General features: G+C 51.8%; 5 protein-coding genes across 5 annotated transcripts; 2 read left to right on the top strand and 3 right to left on the bottom strand.

The window, feature by feature from the left end:
- Positions 1–135: 135 nt before the first annotated feature.
- On the bottom strand, positions 136–2,118 carry CTAM01_11258 (uncharacterized protein; the record flags this gene model as incomplete). The annotated part of the gene is made up of 4 exons (XM_060527269.1): positions 136–1,561; positions 1,623–1,727; positions 1,792–1,890; positions 1,943–2,118. The coding sequence occupies 4 exons, from the start codon at positions 2,116–2,118 to the stop codon at positions 136–138; spliced, it is 1,806 nt and encodes a 601-aa protein (XP_060378123.1).
- A 1,194-nt stretch (positions 2,119–3,312) lies between these two features.
- CTAM01_11257 (uncharacterized protein) lies at positions 3,313–4,247 on the top strand (the record flags this gene model as incomplete). The annotated part of the gene is made up of 4 exons (XM_060527268.1): positions 3,313–3,505; positions 3,572–3,816; positions 3,885–3,984; positions 4,051–4,247. The coding sequence occupies 4 exons, from the start codon at positions 3,313–3,315 to the stop codon at positions 4,245–4,247; spliced, it is 735 nt and encodes a 244-aa protein (XP_060378122.1).
- A 1,100-nt stretch (positions 4,248–5,347) lies between these two features.
- On the bottom strand, positions 5,348–8,048 carry CTAM01_11256 (uncharacterized protein; the record flags this gene model as incomplete). The annotated part of the gene is made up of 2 exons (XM_060527267.1): positions 5,348–7,889; positions 7,981–8,048. The coding sequence occupies 2 exons, from the start codon at positions 8,046–8,048 to the stop codon at positions 5,348–5,350; spliced, it is 2,610 nt and encodes an 869-aa protein (XP_060378121.1).
- An 880-nt stretch (positions 8,049–8,928) lies between these two features.
- Positions 8,929–10,427, top strand: CTAM01_11255 (uncharacterized protein; the record flags this gene model as incomplete). Its single annotated transcript, XM_060527266.1, has 2 exons — positions 8,929–9,155; positions 9,224–10,427. 2 exons carry the CDS (start codon positions 8,929–8,931, stop codon positions 10,425–10,427), a joined length of 1,431 nt encoding a protein of 476 aa, XP_060378120.1.
- Positions 10,428–10,967: 540 nt separating this feature from the next.
- On the bottom strand, positions 10,968–12,140 carry CTAM01_11254 (uncharacterized protein; the record flags this gene model as incomplete). The annotated part of the gene is made up of 1 exon (XM_060527265.1): positions 10,968–12,140. One exon carries the CDS (start codon positions 12,138–12,140, stop codon positions 10,968–10,970), a length of 1,173 nt encoding a protein of 390 aa, XP_060378119.1.
- Positions 12,141–13,253: the final 1,113 nt, after the last annotated feature.

Raw genomic sequence — 13,253 nt, 5'->3', positions numbered from 1 at the left:
TGAACTAATGAAGTATTTTGGCTGTAGACTAAGTAATATCTCTGGACCAACGAGAAGAAAGAAAGGCTCAAGTTCGCTGGTCATATCTCCCCCGCAACGACCATCGTTATTATTCACGCAACCTCCGCCACACGTCTAGCACGGGCATCCATCACCGCCGCCACAAGCATTGCAATCAGAGTGGTGCTGGAAGTTGCAAACAAACACACCAAGACCGCTCGCACCACCCAAACAGTTCAAGCACTTGAGCGCAGCAGCCTGACAATTCGGCAGCACGCCGGGAATCGTCTCAGGCATAGACGGCGTGCTCGGCACAGGAACAGCGCAACCAGCAGCCTCCGTGGCACCAAACTCCTTGTCGCCCACCGTCGCGGCGTTATCCTCTGCCAGACGCCACATGACGAGGTTCGCAATCACGGCGTGGCCGCCGGGACGCGGGTGAAACACCCTTTTGATCTCGTCGCCGATGAAGTCAGAGACCTCAATGTTGTTGCGGCCCCTGAAGGCTGGGTCCGCGGCGCTGTTGTCGGCGAGGGAGATGACGAGGCTTGAGTTGCGTTTGCGCGCTTCCGTGATTTGGTCGGCAATGTACTGCTCCATTGACGGCGAGGCAGCCGTGCCCTGGCGGACTTCCAGGACGGGTGTCTTTGTGTTAGACTTGGTGGTGTGTCTGCGGGGGAAGGCGCTCCAGATTTGTCCGGCGCGCTTGGAGAGGATAGACAAGAGGCCCAGCTTGCTACTGCGCATCTCCAGAGACGAATCAACGTCGCCAATAGTGGGGGTCGCGCGAGGAAGCATCTGGTCGTTGTTGAAAGATGCGACCTCGGGCTCACGTCTCGCGAGGGTGGTATCGTCGTTCTTGCTAGACCACTCGAAGAAGAGAAGACCATCACGGTTTCCGTTGGGCTCCTTGGTGGCACCCTCGCAGAAACGGCCCTGAAGCACGGAGAAGTACTGATTGTAGTCGACGAACTCGAACGAGGCACCGGCTCTCTTGACCGCGGCCTCGATGACGTTGTTGACGGCAGTAGTGAGCTCGTTCATCAGCGTTCTGCGCTCAGTGGTGAGTTTCTGCTTATTGGCGCTATTGAACCAGAACGACCAGCTGACGTCGTCGCAGGCAGTCGTGGTGTTATCGAAGAAGTTGGCGTAGCCCGTAACGTAAATCTTGCGGCCCGGGTTGATCTTGTTCTTGAGACCAGCGTACAGCTTGTCCAAGTTACCCGGCAGAGTATCGCGGATGAGGTTCAGCGTGGCCTGCATCTCGTCGGGGCAGTTGGCAAATGGGTTCCACTGGAAGATGCAGGCGTTGAGAATGCTGGTGAGGCCGACGTCGTTGCCGCCAGCGCTGACGGTGATGATGTCGTAGCCGGTGCCCAACGCGGAGACCTGGTTGGCAAGGATCTCGGGGGCGGTGGCGCCGGAGCAGGCAAGAAACTCGAATTGAGCAGACTCGGGCATAAGTTCGTGAGATTGCATGTAGGCTGGGTACGACTGGTCGTAACGAGCGCAGGTGGTTGAGCTGTTGGGGTACGGCGAACCGGAGCCAATGCCGGCGGAGCTATCAAAGACAATCAAATTAGAATGGTGAGCGCTGGCCATCTGGATTGATGGGAACTCACTAGGAATCGCCAATGGCAGCCCACTTCTTCACCCATGAGAGGTCATAAGGGTCTGCGGGAGCAGGCTGAGCGGTATCCCAGCCCTGATCGCAGAAGCAGGTACCTCTGTTAGATAGGCAGGTTAGTTATCATTGACATTGTTGGATCATATGAAGAGACTTCAACTTACCCTTCACCACACCATGCGCCACCACGATCGGTGCCACATTTTGTGAGGCAAGGTGACTGATCAGGGCAGCTGAAAACACATGTGTCTTGAACAATCTCCCTGGAACAATGTTAGGACTTGTAGAAGACGTGTTATAATATGATGTACTCACTCAGCAAACTTCTGGACCTTGAGGCAACGATGAGGTGCAGTAGAATCTTTCAGGCACTGGTCAAAGTTGGCCGTGCTGCACTGATCGATAGCTCCAAAGACCTCCTCGGCCGTTGAGTCGCTCTGAGCAAGTGCGAGCCCGGCAAGGAGCCCGAGGCTCAATGTGTAAGCCTTCATGTTTGGCTAAGAACAAAAAAGAGTGACTTTGAAATCAGAAGCACAGGTTGATGCTGAATGAGTGGAATGGTTTGCTCAAAACCCCAAACAAACCCATCAACGACACGGTGGTGGTTGCATGACTATAACTGCTGTTGCGACATGAACCATTCGCAACTTGTCTCCGCGCCAAGCGGGCTGCAATGTATGATGAATCTGGAACATCTCAAAGTGCCTTAGTCTCTATTCCCTTAATTAACTCTAAGCGTCTTGTCGTGGCGGTGCGTACCGGTGCTCGGGCCGAAGAGCGAGTCAGTGTCGTCAGGTATCGTACGGACAGTCGCCGACTACATACGGAATACGGACATCATAAATGAAGCAAAGGCCCTCGGCAGCCCCGGGCGTATCATATTTCTGCTCGTTATTTCCTTTTACTTTGCTGCCCGCAACAGCGCCGCGGTGGTTGAGATTGACTTTGAGTTTTACGGTTTTACCGCCTTGCCGGCAACCGCGCGCGCCAAGACAAAGGCTGTCACAACATGAGACGAAACTCCTCCGCCCCAAGAGCCAAGGCCACCAAGATACCCGGGCATACCGTCGTTATTACCTGCCCACTGATATGTATACTCGTATATCTAATAAGCTTTACTCTTCTTGTCAATCGCTCTGCCCACACGTGGGTTTCGCTCCCAGCGTCGCCTACAACCACCGCGGGCGCCGACTCTAATTAGCCTTACTGTTCCTTAAACTCTATCTCCCTTAACGTACTAGATCGGTTCCGTCGGGCAAGTATTTCCACTCCGACGCCGGTTTTGGGGGCTATTATTGGTATGGGTTTGACTTCGACCTTTAATCAACGTCAGGCGAACTAATGGCCCTGGCCAACTCTTGCTGGGATTTTGAGCAAGCTGTCAAATTACTGCCAAGAGACAGTTTAGTTTACAAGTCAGTCACAGAGTTCGGAGCAGTTGTTCGTAAGTCCATCTGACAAATAACTTAACTATGTCATGGGCAACTCAGCCCGGTTTCTGAAAGTACCGTGTGTCTCTCTCACGATGCTATAACCATCGTCGCATCATACTGTCACTCTCTTCAACTCCTCCGCGGTTTCGCGTCCATTCATTCCTGATCCGGCCCTCCGCCCTTACACTCTTTTGCTAGTCTATCACTGGAAGTCCTGCTCCAGAATCTGAAGTAGTCTCAAAGTAATCCACGATGTGGTTCAACGCCGGTGGTAGCTGGGGAGCCAGCCTCTCATCACTCTTTTTGCTCTTCACCCTCATCCTCAACGTCGCTGCTCAGACGTTTGGAATCACCCTCGACAAGGCCGCGCGCGACGATGCACAACGTTTCGTTTACTCCGCCAAGCTCACATTTGAGCAAGACACCGGAACGCTCTTCAACGACGGTCAGCTCTACGGGCTCGCTCGCGCAGCCTTCAACTAAATGCAGACAAAGTTCAATGCGGATAAAGTCCGCTTCAACAGACAACCCGTCATGATGGCCGCCATGGCCCTCGGCAAGGACGTCTATCTGTCTTCCAACCTGAAGGGTGGGCCCTTCTTGTATACCTATGCGGACTCGCGTCTTAAGCCTCAGGTTGTCGTTGCGCTTGAGCGATGCCAGACTAGTTTGCAGGACGCGGCAAGGCGTGGCACCACCGTTGACAAGCAGCACCGAACCCAGGCCAGCTGCGCCGAAGTTGCTGCTGTCCATCAGGTTAGTCCTACTCTGTCTAGACATGATATCCAATCACCCCGATCAATAACATACTGACGCTTCCTCAGTACTATTTGGACGACGCCGTTACTGAAGCTGCTCGCAACGACCCTCCTCCAACACGCATTGTCGCCTATGGCAAGGCTGGTCAAGACGGTCCCATTGGACGTAAGTCGACTTGTTGACGGAATATGTGAGAGTGGAAAAAAGATTACTGACTTTCTTCCCTTACAGCTCAAAATGCATGCGGTGGTGGCGATGTTGTGAAGAACGGAGTCCTCACTTGGGGATGTAAACAGTTCATGGCCGATGAGCAGATTACTGTGCCGCGGAAACCGACCAACAACCTCAACTTGAACCTCCCCAATCCCTTCCCTAAGTTTACCACGACTCAAGTCAGCGTCATGTGCCCTGGGCATAAGAAACCTTGAGAGTCATACAGACCAATCATGGGAGGGAATGGAAGAGATTAGTGTGGCCGCAGCCATTCTGATTGGCTCTGCCATATTCAATAGGCATTAAAGACTTTTCATACTATCAAGATGTCAGAATAATGTTATTGCAAACATTAATTAGTCTCTGTATAATGTGATTGATCTGAGTTGCATACGAGAGAAGGGCAATGCCTACAATGCATCAGTCGCACTCAACCAAACTAAGTCATGTTGCTTTCAGTGACATCACCTGGCATCACTCAATTTAGAACGCTGTGCTTGTAAAAGCTTGGCTTGGAACGGTCTCCTGCTTGATGTTTACCCCCCCCCCCCCCCCGGCCCGATAGACCTGCCCATGTGCCGCCCCATGTGCCCACGCATCTTCTCGCCTCCGCCCTACAGTGAACTATCTCCCAGCCACTCTGATTTCTTTGGCTTACAATTGGCTGCGCTGCATTCCCGCAGATACATTCATTCGCATGACCGAGCCCTCTTCTCCTCCGATCGGGCATACCTCAACGAGGCCAGCATTCACAGCCGTTCCATGCTTCTCCTTTTGCCGTACGTTGAATCACAACAACCCAGAAAAGAGTCTAACATATGTCTAAAAAACGGATTGATCATTTGTATCGCCATTGCAAAACATCGTGGAGTCCAGTACAAGAATGTGATAGCAGCTGACGAAGAGACAAGGTTTGGCGCCCGACTCTTGGAGGGGCAAACCTTTTGGGCATCCTCACTGGCATCTTGGGCAGATTCGCATGCTGCAATGTGATAAGTAAGCAGTCGTGGCAGCTTCGAGTGCTGTTGTTGAAGCGTCGTACGCATTGCTGGCTATGCTGTCTCGCACGTCATACATCACCTGGGCCCTTCCATGAATGCACTAGTCAACACCCTCAGCGCCACTCAAGGAGCCGAATCCGTTTCCTTGGAGGCTTCAGTTGTCCTCTCAATCTCTATTCGCACATATGGTCCTCCGTCAACTTGTTACATGTCGATTTCTGCTCTTTTTCAGGCGTTCTTCTTGTTATCTTTGATCTGTGTCGCAAAGCCTTCGATCAAAGTTGTTAATTTCCTAACCCGGCCGCATCTTTCTTTTAGAAGCGGGCTTGACGCGCTTCGTCCAGAGAACGAATGCAGAGCTTCACCCAGCTCGTAGGTCTTGCGTCAGCCAAGACACTCGAAGGCATTCTGACGACGGCTTCCTTGTAGAGGCAATCGTTCCGGAAGCTCCAGCTACACAGGACAGCTCTAAGCATCCCCCCCTCTCTGCCAGTAAGAAGGGCTACCGAAGGGGGTCTCTCGGCCGCGAAGACGATGACTGAAAGAGTCCCTAAGTCGACAAGCGTAAACACCCGCTGCCCTTTCTTGAGAAGTTTGACGATCTCTTCAGAGTCACCCTTGCCCTCGATCCAAGAGGGTTTACCTTCCTGATACCATCTCTTCTCAGGGTCCAAATCTCGTTCATCCGTGAAGAGATGCGAGGCGGATGAGGCGTATCTCAGTCTCCCAATGTGAATGCCAAAAATACGCTCTTCGACCTCCCTGATTGGCATGACGCCTTCGAACCCAACGAGACAGGGGCTGCAACCAAGGAAGGTCCCTGATAGGAAACGATGGACGATGAAAGGTATCCCGACAGCGATGAGGTAGGCAGAAACCGAGCAAATGATAGCCAAAGCTAGCATTGCGATTGAGATGTTGTTGCTGTCCCCGAGGTCCCGGCGTCCAAATCTGTCGAAGGCTTGCCCAAGCCCCATCCAAGGTCTAAAGGAAGATTCATTTCCGGAGTCTGGTACTCGTCTAAACCCTCTGGAGTAGGAGTTGAGATTCTCTGAAGCAGCATGGCCTGCTCCCGCAAATACAGCGAAAGGAATCATCAGACCCATGAGTGCGGCACTGCCGAGAACCATGACGCGTATAACAATTTTCTTGGCTCCGCCTTGACCGCCATGTACCTTGATACGCGGGAAGTCTTTCCACCGGATGTTGATTGCATGGCAGCCATCAAGAAAGACAGTTTGATCCTCGTCAGCTACACCCACGACCTCGCATAGGGGTGTGATGTGGTGAACAAGGGTACCGAAGCTATCCTTTTCGCAAAGGCTTGTCCAGATCATGTCGTCCGATGAGTGTCTTGGGATATCACTGGAGAGTCTTTGACGAGGAAGAAGGCTGATGATGCGGTCGATAATCTTGTCGCTGTCATTTTTGAGTGACAGATGGGCCAGCGTTTGGAAGAGGGTGGGCTCGAAGCTCGCATCGCGGTCTCGCTCGATTCGGTAGCGGAGAAGTCCCATTGCAGCGTAGGCCATGTCGGATAGGGAATTTTGGTTCCCGGCGTTCCGCGAACTGAGAGCATGCATTGACAACGGGAGAAGCTCAAGGGGTGTCAGAGTGAGCAGCCCAGCAAAGTGCTCAGCCAGGATTCTGGTGGAATTACCGCCCTCCTTGTCCGTCTGACCTTGGGCTATTCCCCAGCATCTTGATGCCAGTTCAACTTTCCGAAAAGTCTGACGTGAATGTTCTGATGAAGGACTAGTGTTCTCATAGTCCCAGGGGCAAAATAAGATTGAGTTTCCAGGGGCGAGAAGGCCTTCAAGAAAAGTCCACATGCGTTTGCCCCATTCTTCCCGGAAATCCATCGGAGTAGGAGGGTTCGGATAGATGAAAGCTACTTTGCTCGAGCCTCGCACAACGTCACAAAGAGTGTAGATATCGTAGTCGGTGATTCTTTGTCCTTCTATCTCTGATATTTGCCCTGCTTGGACGCGACGTCTGATTCCTCGAATGAAGCATGACTCGTCAAGAAAGATTGCGGCGAAGCCTTCAGTCTCTGCAAGTGCTTGAGCAGCTTTGCGATAGTGTGGTTCTTCTCCCTTGTCCCGCGAACCAATGTGGCTGATGAAGAGATACTTAGGACGCTCAAGTAGGTGATTAGTCTCTATCACTTTCCACACACCATCTGGACTTCTAATGAGGAGCTTTTTGGGGTACTCAAGTCGATTTCGAACGTCCAACTCCCGCCGTCTCTCTTGTCGCGAGCACACGCCTGGAGGACCAGGCTTCATGTCGAGTTCGTTGATAGTGAATTTGGGCCAGTTCCAGTGGTGGCCAACGAATCCCTCATAGCCATCCAGAGGGTTTGAGGTGTGCCAGATCATATTACCTGGCCAGAGCATCAGGATCAAGATGGGCAGTGCGACGAGGAGAGCTCGAAGCAAGGCCACGACATGTCGCCCCTGTGACGTCGACATCAAAGGCTTGACTGCCCACCGAGACAGCTGTACAACCAGCGGCGCATGTCCCCTGAGGGGCTGAGAGAGCCAGTCCCTAGGTGCCGCGTCATTGTCTAGTCGATGGCTGGATGTTTGAACCTCCATCTTCCGTGGGCTGAAGCGTGCAGCGCTGAGGTAATTCACCCATTCTTCTTCTCGGACAGTGGATTGCCGGAGAAAGTTTATGTACTCGTACAAAGGAATCTCAACGGATCCACCACCGTTGGTATCCGCATCATCTTTTGGATTTCCTGGGTCGATTCGCGTCTCCTTGAGGTACGGGTAACGGCAAGCAGGCCGGCGCCCATGAGGGCCCCGAATTCCCAATCGAGTATACCATTTCATCTTCACGCTTGCCAATCTGAGAGGATTACTCTGTCAGCGCCAACGTCACAGAACTTTTTCTCATGAACACTATCAGAACATATGATACGGGATCAGCATCAACTCACGAGTGGGTATCTCCTTCACCATCCTGCTGCTTAATCGCAGAAGCCAAAGCTGTGCCGTTGCTCTCCATATTTGTTGATGTGGCAGTCGACCGTAGTTTTTCGCGTCGAGAGTCAGTTGAGAGCTGAGCCAAACTCCGCCGAGTGAGATTGTCAAGGCCAAATGAGTTTAGACAATGTATACCGCGGAGAAGTTGGTATAGTGATCAAATCTTTCGGGGTAATAGCAGATTCAGAATTCTCTTTGGATGGTCTCGAGCGCCAACCTTTAAATTGTCAGGGATGTGACTGGCAGCGCGTTGCTAATTTTGCCTCGTAGCCTGATCTGAGCCTCAAGGTCTCACCTGCAAGCCGCCTCTGTAGGTACTTAATTAGCATTGCCTCCTCAACAAATTAGCATCTCGATTCCTTGACTCATTCGAATCATTGTATCACTAAAGCGCCATCGAAAAGCGGCAAGCTGAATTTTTGATCGGACACGCCGACCCTAAGCCCAGACATTTTCATCATGGTCTGACAAGCCGAAGGCGGCAGCACAAGGCGGACGAATCGCTTCGTCGTCTTCGGACAGGTCGCACAGACTGTTGACCTCCCATGCCCGTTCCATTGGGCAGGAGTTCTGGTTATTGGAATGTTTGGCTGATATATCATGCAGGGAGCCTTTCTCGGTCTGCCTTATCTCTTGGCTGGGTGACGGGAGGAGGCACACCGGCCAGACTTCTGACAGATTGAGGGCAGACAGAAGCCGGAAGGAATATTGGACTTGCTGGAGGCAGGAATCACTGACCGGCTTTGAAGCAAATCATGCTGTGCGTTTCTGTGAAATTCACCGACGGTCTTAAATGATCCGCCATTGCCCCAGTCCTGTCACTAAATCCTGCTTCAGTGTTCTCTTCTAGATGATTCCATTTACATATATCCAGTGTCATACCTCCATCACTTTTGCCCCTGATGTCCGTACACGACAAACAAGCGGGTAACTTCCTGAACTTGGTTCCCACCCACCAAGAACCTACTCCAGCCCCAACAAGCGATGCCGAGGCAAGGCAAACATTATCAGCTGGGCCATCTGAGGCCCAGTGGTTATTCCACAAGGATATCATCATAGGTCTCTATAGGCACACAAACATGAAACAGTTGCAAAAGGAGATGGAGAGCCAGTACATGTTTAAGGCAACGTTAGTCTGTCCGCAGATCCCAGCCGCCCGCTCCTTGGTGCTCAGCTAATTCCACTCTTGGTCTACAGCAAGCGGATGTACGACCGTAGGTTCCGCAAGTGGAATGTCGCCAAGAACCTCAAGCGGCCCGAAAAAGTCAAGATGCTTCGAAATCTGGAAGACAACCCATCGGCCGGGTCTGCGGCATCTCTACTTAGTCAACATGATTGGAACAAGATTGCGAGATTTCAGAGATTGGAGGTACAGAAGATCCAAAGGATGAAAGAAGTACTGGCAGCAAGTATTGATGCACGCCGTTCTTCAATTACTTCCCCGACACCAGTGCTCATGAAGAGTCCGAGGGATGGTATCCAGCCGAGAACGACGTATCGAATACTCAGAAACGTCGAGATCTGCTGCCAGATTCAACTAGAAGACACAGCCAAACTTGGCTCGTATGGTAACCTCGGTTCCGAAAGCCTTGCGGGGAGAACGCCGAGACTATTCTGGGACAAAGTCAAGCACTCAATCTATTCCAGCAAGAAGGGCACATCTCAACCCTCAACCAACGTAGTCGAGAGTCAAGTTCCAATGACGAATACTTCATACGAGTCGTTTGACTTTGTTTGGGAACTCCTCGCCACACTCTCACCGGTCAACACGGCGTGCTGCATCGAACTTCGACAAACTCTGCTTTCCCAGCTATGGATCACTGTTGCCAGCACATTGCACGTCTCTCACCCAGTAGCTGAGCTATGCGGCCTCCTCTATCAATGCACAGAAGCCATCGAGGTAACAGACTCGGCTCTTCTCAAGGCTTGGAACCATTTCGGTCGGAAACTGGGTTATCTTCACCCAACTACCTGCCGGCTCCGCCGATCCATAATCGATATAGCTCGGCGCGGAAGGAGACTCGACGTCGCTGAGAGCATGGCGCAAGACCTATTTGACAAGACATGTTCGAACGGCCTGAATTCATACCTTGCCCGTTCATGCGCTCGCAGCCTGTCCCATGTCCTCATGGCCTTGGGGAGATTCGACGACGCTAGGGATGTCTGCCAGGCCATTGTCCACTCTACAACCCCAGTCATGGATCCATGTATGTATGATGAGCGTGCGACTCAGGCTATGGAGGACTTGGCCGAGATCGAACTACTGTCTGGTAATGTGCTAGCGAGTCTCTGGAGCCTTCAGTTAGCCAGGACTGCTGCTGAGAGACTTTGGCCGGGAAGTGTGGCATTACAGACAATGGACGAGAAGCTGTCTTTGGGGTGTTACGCCCTCCTTTTGTAGATAAGCTTATTTTACTGGTACCTTGATGGGTTCGGCATGGGCCGACCCGCAATTCAATCTACTCAAACACTTGAAAATGTCCCAACTTGCGACTTAATGATTTATGTTCCTAGTCATCTTATTGTTGACTATTCTCTTTTCTCGGAACATCACTCTAAGTTCGTTTTCCCGCGTAATTCTTGACCTTGAACCTATTACCTCTATCACTACTTCAACCTTTTCTTATCTAGTTCTTGAAATGAGTAATATCTCTAAGGGATGTAGAAATATAGTGATAGAGACATATGGAGGTGAGTACTTTGTAGAGAAGAAAACTACAAATGATAGATAGATTCTCGACTAACAGTCTAGTTGAGATCTAGGCTAGGCTTCCCACGTGAAAACGAGGCGCAAGTGAGTCACTGGTTGAACATTTGCAACGAAAACCCATAACAAGCAATATTGAGTGACGTATCCTTTATATGAGTGGTCCAGCTCGCGGTCTCAAGAAAGAATAGCCTTATACAAGACCTGATGTAAAGCTGTGTCCTGCTATATCGATCAACCATTCTTCCGTCCAGGAACATCATTCACAAAGTTCCCCTGCCCAGTCTTGTTCGCCTTCATCTCCAACCTAGTCTGAAGCCTCCTAGCAGCCTTCTCCGCCTTATCCAACTGCTTCTGCTTCGTCAATAACACACTTCGCTGCTCAGCCGACGACAGATGCGCAAGCGCAGAGCGATCGTTGATGCTCAAACGGGAAAGCTGCGTCTCAAAGATAACGTCGCGTTTCTCGGCGCGCGTCAGAGCTTTCGTATCAAACTTTTTGCCGGGCCCGGATGGTGCTGTCAGCTGGAAGCTTGCTTCCGACTCTTCGATACCCGAGGAGCCTTCAGTGACGAGGTTCTCCGAGCTAATAGTGTGGGCGTTGGCGCCGACCCTGTTGCGAGGTCTCGATGACCCCGGGGCAGAACGGTGGGAGAGCTGTTTGCCAGACGGTAGATGAATCGATCCGCGTTCTTCCAGTGCATCTACAATGGCCCCCTTAGTACCTTTCCGTCCTTCTGAGCTCTCCTCCCTATTGTCCGAAGATTGCTCGTAAAAGTCCCTAAACTCTGAATCCTCCGCCGTGACGTCGAAGCGGCAGTGGCCTTTTCCTAGCATATGCTGCTGTACCGCAGTAGCCGTCCGTCGCTGTGTACCGCACTGCAGACACTCGCGATATCCGAAAACGACGAGGTGGAGATACTTCACCAACGCCTCAACGTCGACGATGAGCTTCTCCCTATCTGGGATGAACATTCCATGCGCTTTATGCATGTGCGTGACGTTATCGTCAAGCGACTTCGATGTGGTGTTGCAGAATAAGCACTCTTCCGGAATGAACTCATCATCATCGTCATCGGCATCGCTCAGATCGGCATCAGAAGTAGACGAAGACGATGAATCGGATTCCGCTGTGGGGCCGACTTTGTCTGGAACGTCGGCCGATTGTGTGGAGACAGCGGCGGCGTGCTGTTCCGCGGTGAGGGGTTCGAGGTCGGCCATGCGCCGTTTGAGGTTCGTGACGTGCCATTGGCTTTTTGAGTGGGCGCGACGGGTATCGGGGTTGTCAAAATGGACGGCGCAGGTGCCGCACGAAGTTGCTGAGAGCTTGAAGTGGGAGGAAGCGTTTGAGTGCTCCATGGTGGCGGTTGTGGTGTTGGTGGTTGAGGTTGTGGTCGTGCTCTGCATGAGATTCAGATGAGGGTGATGAACAGAGATTTCTTGTTCGTCAAGTAGGTACCTCAGGTCGTGGGGGATGCTTGGTTAAGTAGCTTGATGAGAGACGTTTACTAGAAGTGCTTCGGTAGTGCGACTCTTATGTATCAAAGATGGACCGTCACTTCATAGTTGTCAAAGTAAGGGTATGAACCATCAGGCAAATGGAGCTCATTGTGGCAACGGCCGAGGCTTCTCAATCCATAGCGATATCTCAAACACAATTGGCGAATCAGTGACAGATTACAAAACGGCAGCGCTCACAAGGTAATTCATCAGCCGATGCCGTGTAGCCGCGACGATTTTTTGAGTCAAATTGTGGAGTCTATTAGCTAGCACGTCTCAACTGCAACATCGAAACAACCTGGAATGGTCTTCAACCTGGACGAAGGATTTGTAGCCTGTGCAATTCCTTCGCAAGTAACCGAAGACTGCTGGAGATCTTGGAGGCGGCGTGACTCCCCAACGCTGCAAGAGGAAAGCAATCGGGGGAAGGGGGCAAAGATGAGTCATACCCCGGGGCCGAGACCTTCCCTATCGGGATGCGTCGTCGCTGGCAATTGAATGAGCCATCATGAATCGACTCCACTGCGGTCCGAGTTACAAGGGGGTCCTGCTGCCGTGGCCGAACTCAATTCCCTGACATGACGGACTTCACCTCCGGCTGGGAGGGCATTTTGAGGAACATGCACGCAAGTCAAATCAACTTCGTCCTTGTCCACATCTTTGGAGCTACTGACGCACTCAAAAGGGGGTAGCATGGTAAAATGCCATCAATTTACGCCCCTCCTAGGCAGTGTTCCTATTTCTCACCAAGATGAAAACATGGCAGACCATGTCGCTCTCCAAAGAAGCCTTGTCCTAGCCATTCACTACCACTCGGTCAGCAGCAAGGAGCGAAAGCTCTGCGTGATTTCGCACCCAAGGCTCTAAGGAAATTCGAGAGTGATGCCCGATTAGATGCAGGTCGATACAGCGCGGACAACAAGACTTGAGTACGTGGATTTGTTTCATAAGTTGGTATCGAATCACTTTTTAGCCGTAGCTATCAACCCCCCCTCACGCCCTTTGCTCAGAGAAATCGTC

Source organism: Colletotrichum tamarilloi (genome assembly GCF_030869305.1).
Source record: "Colletotrichum tamarilloi strain Tom-12 chromosome Unknown Scaffold_59.1, whole genome shotgun sequence".
NCBI lineage: Eukaryota > Fungi > Ascomycota > Sordariomycetes > Glomerellales > Glomerellaceae > Colletotrichum > Colletotrichum tamarilloi.
This window is presented reverse-complemented; position numbering and strand designations above follow the sequence as displayed.